General features: G+C 39.3%; 1 protein-coding gene across 2 annotated transcripts in view; it reads left to right on the forward strand.

Moving 5' to 3' along the window:
* Positions 1–9,130, forward strand: part of LOC6649528 (octopamine receptor Oamb) — a 35,025-nt gene extending 25,895 nt beyond the window's left edge. Inside the window, exon 7 of one of the 2 annotated variants that reach the window (XM_047009251.1) lies at positions 7,559–9,130. In XM_047009251.1, coding sequence (XP_046865207.1) covers positions 7,559–8,505 — 947 coding nt within the window. In that variant the 3' untranslated portion in view covers positions 8,506–9,130. Of the gene's footprint in view, positions 1–5,025; positions 6,419–7,558 lie in introns of those variants that run through there. The other variant, XM_023179741.2, reaches the window with a different exon arrangement.
* Positions 9,131–9,944: the final 814 nt, after the last annotated feature.

A 9,944-nucleotide genomic window follows, 5' to 3' on the forward strand; every position in this document is an offset into this window, starting at 1 on the left:
ACCCAAGTGTAAGTAACAAAAGTAAAAACAAAAAAAAACAAACCTTTAATATGAATTAATACCTAACTAAAGCCAACCATAAAAAATACTTAACAAAATCCAAACCAAATTCCATCTTTAACCTATTAATTTACCCACAACTTTAAGATGTTAATAAAATTCAAATTTCCTATGTGTTTGTATCATCCCCATGTGAATATTTTGGGGTGGGGGTCTTCCCCTCTCACGCATCATAATTAGCATTATTTTTGATACCGAAAAAAAGAAAAAAGATAATAATAATCGATAGATACTGCGAAAGCACATCAAACAAATCGGCTTAGCCAAAAAGCAACGTATGTAGATTAAATGAAAAGAAAAAGAATCTAACCATTAGAGGCATACATAAAAGAAAGCATTGAGTCAGTCAGTCAGTCACTAAGACAGTCGGTTAGTGTTGGGCACACAACAACAGCAAGGAAACAAAAACACTTGGGCCATATGGCAAAAACGGCTCTGCTAAAATTTTCTATTTTCTTAGGTCGTTTTCGGCTTCAGTGATTTGACTTTGCCCCTCCCCCCCCCCCCCCCCCCCCTGTCGCTGCTGTCGTTGGGTGATAATCCTTGGCAAATGCTTCCCCGTTTGAAGTTTCACAGTACCCAGTACTCTGGGTTTGTGTGTGTGTGCTCTCTCTTACTGCCATTAAGTATTTATTTATTTTAATATGTGACCCATTTGTTGCACAATATTTTGCTTCCTAACCACCAACCCCCCCCAAGGCCATTCCGGCAATAGCGCACTTTCTTCCGCCTGATCAGCTCATTGAACACGAAACCAAAACACAGGCGCAAAAGAGATCCCTTCTTCTTCTTCTTCTTCCACCACTAACCCAGGCAAAACGTACGCATTTTAGCGTCTCTTAAAATAAACCAGGATAAACTAACTAGCTAACCAAGTAACAATTCGATTCAATGAAAGGCCAAACAGATTAAATATAAAAATCAATATGCAACTTTTTTTACGTTTTGGTTGGCGTGTCAATGCCGTACAACGTACTCAAATTAAAGACTTCCTTAATTTCAATTTAATTATTATGCAAAAGCACGTACACTGAAAAAAAAATAAATGGCCTTTAAACATATCACCAAATTAGCCAAATTACTCAAATGTTTGAAACAAAGTCCAAAAAAAAATTCAAATTCTCAATAGCCACGTTGGGCAATTAAATAAAATGATTAAGATTATGATTATTCCTGACACAAATTGCCCTATCTAATAAAACAAAATATAATTGTTAACCAATTACAATCACAATTAGTAGAATCTGTTTGGAATTATCGAAAATTCAAGACATTTTTAAAAACCTTAGGTTAAAAACCTTAGGTATTTTGTGCAGGACACATTTTTTTGAGAGTTGAAGTGAATTCTAAGCCATTTTAATCTAATTGTTCATTGTTGGGTTGAAAAAAGTATTAACTGTTTCTCTAAGACGAAAACTGAAGAATCAAAAAGGTTGCTGAATTTTGAATTAAATAATTCGCCTTTGGTGGAGTTTTAGAAAAATAAATAGCCAATATAATAGATAAATATTGGCTGAAAAGGCGCAAAAGAAGTCATCCGATGTTGTTTGGCTCTTATTTTTTTTTCTAAATGAAAAACTTCGATTCTGTTTTTTGATTATGTTAATTTATACCTTTAGAATTAATTGTGTTAAGTCGAGAAGATGATATCGGACAAGTGGGCGCCGTCACAATTGATTGCCATACGGGCTCGTTTTGGCATTTTCCATCACTTCGGCGATAAATTCTCGCTTCTCTTGAGGGCTTCCAAGGTCTCAAACACGGGACTTCAAAGAACCCCATAAAAAGAAGTCCGGGACCGTTAAATCGGGCGTTCTGGCGGGCCAGTGCAAATCGTTAAAACGCGAAATTAACCGTTCTTGGGGAGTGTATCGCTCCATGGCTTATTCACTTGTATTCTGTATCTGTCTAGTCCACAAATGTCAAAACAGATTTAACATTGCAAAAATGAGAGCATCTTCCAATAGGTTGAATTCTTTTGCGCCACCTTGTATATACATATACTTCCCGGCTTGAAAATCTTGTAAATTATTGACTCCCGGAGTTGGAAAGGTCATCATCCTCAATGCGAACTCTTTATTTCTCTATCACTCCAACTATTTTCTTTGAAAGTTTTAGCATTTACTGATTAGTAGCAACGAAAAGATGTTGCAAGAATTATAAAGTGGGTAAAGTTCGTATAAATATGCATATATCACTGATATACTGTGTGTGTTAGTGGCGTAAAGTGACGTCAAGCAGACAGACCAAAAAATTCCACACAAAATTAAATTTTTCAATTGGCTCCAAAATGGACCCTGGGGTCAAATTGAAAATTTGTGGTATGCAGTGTATCTTAGTTTTACTAGATATAAAACTTTTTCTTTGAGTCCAAAGGTGTACGATCAATTTTACAAATTTTGAAAATGTGTCTTTTTTTTTTGCCGGGTCCGAATTAGGGGGCTTTTTATCAAAACACATTTAAAAAAACCATTAGAGATATGCCCACGAATTTTACAGAACATCATCTCAATAGAATAACCAATTCAAACATTCACCAACATTAAGTAACAATCGAATGAAATCAGAATTTAAGGTCAAAAAAAAATGTACTCAAATTTTTTGCCGCCACTGTATATTTGTGTACCACTTATATTTGGCAACTAAAAAGCTAATTCTTGTTCACTCTAGGGTCCAGATCATTTTAAAAGGATACCAGAAATATTTATGTAAGAATTACATTAATAAATTTTACAACAGAATGACAAACTGTTATGTTTTACGTATAAGGACTAATTGAATGCTGATTTGCCAAAAGAAAAAAATGGAAACTAGTCAACTTTTAGTCGTTGAAGTTGCCGTCAATTTATCTAAGTGTGTATTATAATTGTGCCAAGTGCTTTGTTTGCCAGCGTTGAAAATTTCATCTTAGACCTCAATGCGTTTGAGAACTAATGATGACGTTAACATCCTTGCCAGGCAGTCAGGCAGCCTTCTTTTTTTTAAGCTGCTGCTCTTGGCGTTTGTGTTGTTGTATTCATTTTGTTAGTTGGCGCCGTTTTTAGAGAACAAGCCCCAGATTTGCCAGGAGCCAACATTGTGTGTTAGCCTTGAAAATATGCTTTGTATAGACACACCCACGCATACCCGCATACAGCAGCAGCACACACACACACCAACTAGGTGATTGTGTGCGTGTGTTTTGGCCACTTGCTGTGCGTGTCTTCTTTTCGTTTCGAGCAAAAAACTAAACGGAAAATGTCTAAAAATGTTTCGTGACACAATGCGGGTGTTGCTGGTGTTTTTGTTTCAGTTTTTTTTGTTTTCTTAGTTCATGTTTTTTCTGTGTTGTAGATTTTTTCTATATTTTTTTTTTCCTTTTTTGTTTCCTTATTGAGGTGGGCGTCAAACGGTGGCATGCCTTTTTAGTGGCTTTCTTCTGTTGAAGGTAATCAAGTTTCAAGTTCAAAAACTTGTCGAGGTTCATGGGTTTTTGGTTATTGTTAGAAATTTTTTAGATGCATGACCCTGGCCCTTGTGTGTGTCAGTGGCAGAAAGTTTCACATGCCTGTCTGTTTGTGGCAATAAGTGTATGGGACCTTGACTTTCAAAAGACTGAATACAGGCCACTTATCAATTATCCTGCACAGCCCAAAGGCTCTTTTTTTCAAATGCTTTTGTATACACATTTAATTACAACTGATTAACGTAATCATTAATGGACGGATGACCACAAAACGCTTTAACCACATCAAATGCGAGAGAGAGAGAACTCTTAAATCGTTTAATGGAAACATCTGGGATAATCCGAACTAGACAGAGAGAGAACAAAAGTAGTATTCATACATACTTTTTTTTTTATTTTTGCATTGAAACCTTTTAAATGAAATTTGTATAATAAGCGGAAACATTTTCTTTTTTTTTTTCTCTCTTTCTCTCCTTTTTGGGTCGCTTTTCCTACCATTTTCCGGCATATGTATGTGAAAAGGTCGTGGTATGGGGGAGATTGATACGGTGGAAGGCTGAGGAGGGGGAATAAAATCAATATTATACACTTTTCTTATATCACATTCTAACACATGCCGAAGTTCTTTATTTGTTTGTTCCTCTGAGCCATTCGTGTTTTTTTTTTTTTGTATTTTATTTGTTGTTGGGCAGGCAAATTTTGTTTTCAATAAGTTTAGCAATTTTTATGCAAATTGAAATGTTGTTCATGGTATTTTTTATATTTTTTTCTGTATGGATTGAACATGATTTTACATTAAGTTTATTATTCAAATTAAATAAGGGTTAGCTCTGATTGCATTTAAATCAACAAATTAAATTAAAATCGGAAATATTCATTCATTTATTTGTATGTCGTCTGGTTATATTTTTTTTTTGTTGTATGTTTACCATTTTTCATTGGCAATTTTCAAAGTGGATGGGAAAGTCGTTCGTTCAATCGTGGGATTCATCCTTCATCGCAATCCTTGGACCCGAAAACAATTTTCTTCTTCTTTTTGTGTTTGCATTTACAAATTATGTAATTAACATTTTTTAATACCCAAAAAACAAATGAAAACCAAAACTGAAACCAAAATAAAGCAGGAAAATGTTCAACAAACAACCAAAAATTTAAACATTTCTTAATCGTCTTAGATTTTCATAATGGAATGCGTGAGTCTTTCCCCGTTTTTTTCTTCAACTCTAAGTAGCTTTCAAATTTTATTAATAATATGATACTTAATTAAATAAGTTTTATTCAAATTTTCCATTTTACCTACATATATCTCAATGTAAATGTTTGTAGTTAGTTTTGCGCTCTCTGTGATGTGTCAGTCGCCACAGCAAACTAATTATTCCAATCACATGTCCATGTACAATACCAAATGAATGTTTTATCCACATTATCCACCCACCAATCCAAACCAAACCAAACCAAACCATGACCAACACGAACACCTTTCCGACTTCCTGCCAACATGCTTCGCTCACTAATTGCAGGCAGTCCACGCGAATCGGGCAACAATCGCGTCGACGAGTCCCAGTTAATACTACGCATCCATCGTGGGCGTCCTTGTGGCACACCGCAGCGTACGCCCCTCTCCGTGCACTCCATGTCATCGACTTTGAGTGTAAACAGCAATGGTGGAGGCGTGGCCCCTGGCCCTGTCCCCGAGGATCATTTGGGCTCATCGAAGCGCGCCACATCGATGAGAGTTAATCGCCAGCGGCACGAGAAAGTGGCCATCAAGGTGTCCTTTCCCTCATCGGAGAACGTATTGGAGTCCCAGAGGACGGGAATGCCACTCCAACAGGCGCCCACCTCTGCCCACTATGCTGTGGTGAATGGACGACGCGCCTCATTCAAGACCAGCCTCTTTGACATCGGCGAGACCACCTTCAATCTGGATACCGCAGGACGGAGCACAGTTGATCTGGAGAGTGGCAGCGGCAACCTGACAGCAAGCGGCAAGAAACGGGCTGGCAAACGCAGCGCCAAATTCCAAGTGAAACGTTTTCGCATGGAGACCAAGGCGGCCAAGACGCTGGCCATAATAGTGGGAGGATTCATTGTATGCTGGCTGCCCTTTTTCACCATGTATCTGATTAGGGCCTTTTGTGACCATTGCATTCAGCCGACGGTCTTCTCGGTGCTCTTTTGGCTGGGCTACTGCAACTCGGCCATCAATCCGGTGATCTATGCCCTCTTCTCGCACGAATTCCGCATCGCCTTCAAGCGCATAGTGTGTCGTTGTGTCTGCACTCGTAGTGGCTTCCGGGCGTCCGAGAATTTCCAGATGATAGCCGCTCGTGCCCTAATGGCGCCGGCAACATTTCATAAAACAATTTCCGGTTGCTCGGACGACGGCGATGGCGTTGACTTTAGCTGACTAATGGGTAGCTACGAGACGAGTCCTTTGCAGCGGACATCTTCGCTGCCGCATCAGGCAACCGATGGCGATGGCGGAACAGGAGCAGGAGCAGGAGGAGGATCTGAGGCGGGCAGTACAAAACGCATACGCCGTGGTGGCTTTTGCAAAGGGCGTGTACTCTAAACTATGCAATGCATTTCGTTTTTCTATTTTTATAACCTTTGCCAGGCCCCAAAAAGCTGTTCATCCGCCGTTCATACCGAGCATTCAGTCAGTATTCGCATTAAACGACATTGAAACTGTATGGCAATAATTTTCATGTATTTACCTAGACATAATGCTAAGATAATGTTAATCTAACTTACAAATAGGCATCTACAGTTTATACAAAAAGTATGTATAAAGATTAGTCTTAAGTAGACAGTTGTTTATTTCTCTTTATTGTTTTTTTATTTGTGTGCTGTCTGTGCCAGGCGCATTCGCACAGATTAGTTATATATATACCAATTATCACTGTATAATCTATATGTAATGATATTAAATATATTTATGTAACTAAGTATATACATGTGTATGTATGTATATGTTGTATGTATGTCTAAGTTAATAAAATATTAAACCAAATCCGAACAAATACAAAAAAAAACACAAAAACAAAAACGAAATCGACAAAAATGTAAAGGTAATTTATAATAACGAAAGAGAAACCGTCAAAACAACAAGAAAATATTTCCACTTGGCAGGTTAGAAAAGAATGTGACCGACCATCTCAAAGATACACCGAAGTTATCATGCTCTTAGATAATAAGTATTTGGGGAAAACCCATTTAACTTAGCTGAAAGACCCCCCGTCCTTACAGGGTAATCCTGGGTAGAGCAGGCATAACAAAAGATAATGAAATTCCTTAAAAAAAATCTTCTCCACCTGAACATTTTTTTTTGGTTTTGTTCGGCTCATCAATGACGATGGTCTAAACAATTTCTTTGATGGCATTTGGGCATTCCCTGCTGGGCTATTGTCAGACCAGACAGACAGACAGAGAAAAAATAACGCATGAGTGATATTAAATATCTTATGGCTCCCCAAAATCAGACACTGATGCCACTTAAGTGGATGACAGTTCAATCGCAAGAGCATGAGAGAGAGACAACGACTAAAAGTGATGTCTACTACTCCACTGATTATTCATTACGCGCGCCCAAGTAATGAAAATGTTATACAGCTGCTCAACATGCGTATGAGTAATAAACACAAGAAGGCGGCGGCACCCAAGAGTGCGAGGGAAATTATGCAAATATATGTGTGAGTGTTAATGAAATAAAGTTCCGCTTAAAGACAATGGCAAAAGTGTGATGTTGGCTGGGTGGGGGGAATGGGCGGATGTAGAATGTATGCTTGTCTTTATGAGCGAAAACATTTGCATAATTACGCGTTTAATTTGCTAAAGTGCAGAGCAGGATGGCTATCTGACTCTGAATGAGAAGCAAGGCAAGGTGCATGCATTTCTGTGTAACAGGGCGTATGAGTGATATGAGTCAATAACAAGCGACAAAATACAATTGTTTTATGGGTTTCTAAGCAAACTTATGTACACTTTACTAAAATCTCTTTTTTCTCTCTCTCCTTCGTTTCAAACTCATTCTAACACACTTTTCATTAGGTTCCAAAGGCATTGGATCACGTTTTGAGGATCAACGTCTCACACTTCGCATCCATCGAGGACGAGGATCCAATCAACACGACTCTATGCATAGTAATGGCAGCACTCAGAGTACCACGACCACACTGGGAACCCCTTCGCCCGAACGTCTGTCCAAGTATGCCACACGAAGAATGAATCATCATCATGACAAGATCAAGATCTCGGTGTCGTATCCATCGAGTGAGAATATCAATGAGCTGGCCCAAGACACAAATGTACCCGAGAGACGAGCATCGGGCAATGCTCTCTTTGCCGTGCACTATAATGGTTCCCATGGACGGGGAGACACTACAGAATCTCAACTCTACAGGCAACAACAACAGCATGGCAGCGGCGGCAGCGGCAGCACTTGTTATCTGCAAGTGAGCAAGGCTCTGCCCGATTTGGCACGTCGCCAGAGCAATACCAGTGAGGGGGGAGGCGGCAGCGGCTCATCACATCTGCGTCCGGCCAACAAGAAGATGGGCAGACGAAACATTAAGGCCCAAGTGAAACGTTTTCGCATGGAAACCAAAGCAGCAAAGACTCTGGCCATCATTGTGGGCATGTTCATCTTTTGCTGGTGTCCCTTCTTCACCATGTATATTATACGTCCGTTTTGTCAGGACTGCGTAGATCCCTTACTCTTTTCGGTGCTCTTCTGGCTGGGCTATTGCAATTCGGCCGTCAATCCCATGATTTATGCTCTCTTCTCCAAAGACTTTCGATTCGCCTTCAAGCGTATTATCTGTCGCTGTTTCTGCTCCCACCCAAGTGTCTCGCTGAAGAGCTCACGACGTGGTTCCGATATGTCAGCCATCCGGGTGCGAGCAAGGACTCCGAGCATTACTCCCAGTGCTGCTGCCCATAGCTTTGGGGATGAGAGCGAACTGCATCATTCGGAGATGAGCAACGATCCCAGATGACGTTCGTTTGGGCCCAGCTCAAGCTCGCAGAGCAGCTTGGGTGGGTTACGCAAGACGAGCCTTAAAGTGCCCGTCTATGAGATTTGCCATCCCCTGGTCATGGAAACAGCCTGCTATTCGTATGTGGAGGCATCCAATGGAACGGATGCAACAACTTCCAGTGTAACCAATGCCACGGGCAGTGGCAAGCGCACACAATTGTAGCCCCGGGAGCTATTGGCTCTGCGTGGCCTTGGATCGGGAGCGACTCCAATGCCAGGTCAGCGGCCAAGACGCATAGTTCGTATCGAGTACAGTGATGCCAGAGTGTAAAAACCGAGCAAAAAAATTATAAAAGGTGGCCAAATTGCGAAAAATTTTGTATATAAATATATATATTAATATAATTTTAGGGTAAGTAGTTAGAATATCGCCGACAGAGAGTTGTACCTTTCAAATTCTTTAAAATACTTATATAATGTATACCAATTCTGTACAAAATATGTAATGCAGTAAACCAAATTGTTGCTAATGGCAAATAAAACATTATTCCGTGCTAAAACCATAAATAATTGTTAATATGTTAAACGTAATCGATGAGATTTTTTCTGAGATAAATATCTGTGTCATAAAATAAATGTTAGCTAAATGCAATTTACAAATGCATCTTTTGACTCTAATCGTAAGTTGTATATACCTTATAAATATATATATATATACAGATATACATATATGAATCTGATTTTGAAGTTAAATGTTTTTGGTGTGCTACACTTAACTAACCACTGCATAGTAAATAAATGAAATTTAATTTATTCGAGCAATTTAAAGAGTTTGTTTTATATTTTTGAAGGCATTTTGTAAGTTTTTAATTAAGCGGAAGTGCTCGAAACACACTCAGAGAGAAACGTAGCCAAAGGTAAGTGGTGATGAAAGAGTTGAAGCTAAAGAACAGAAAAGAATTCCAAGTCCTAAGTAACAAAGGCCAAATTAAGGGCTTGGGCTGCAAAATGCCTGAGGTACTTCCGCTAAATGAATTAAAGGATACAAAACAGCGACTACGAACGATGGATGGAGGTGGGCTGGATGGTAGGAAGGAAGGAAGGAAGGATGAATGGTAGAAAAAGAACTGTGAGACTTCCACGCCCACTTTTGGAGGAAACTGAAGCCGTTTATTCAAATACATACAAACAGAAGCATTTACTCCATTTTGATTGCTCCCCCATGAACCAAAACAACTAATTTATGCCCTCCAACTCCAACTCCATCTCGCTCTTTCATTGGAAATACTAACTAACTAACTTTGGCCAGCTCCTCGTCCTCCTACTCCCACTCTGCCTGCCTCGTCTCCTCTTTCATGCGGAATCCAATTTATTTGCTTTACTTTCTGCTACAGCAACAAAGTGTTTCATTTGATGGAAATCAATTGATAAAACGCATTAAGTTGAAGCAAAAAGTTC

Source organism: Drosophila willistoni, chromosome 3R, assembly GCF_018902025.1.
Source record: "Drosophila willistoni isolate 14030-0811.24 chromosome 3R, UCI_dwil_1.1, whole genome shotgun sequence".
NCBI classification, from domain to species: Eukaryota; Metazoa; Arthropoda; class Insecta; order Diptera; family Drosophilidae; genus Drosophila; species Drosophila willistoni.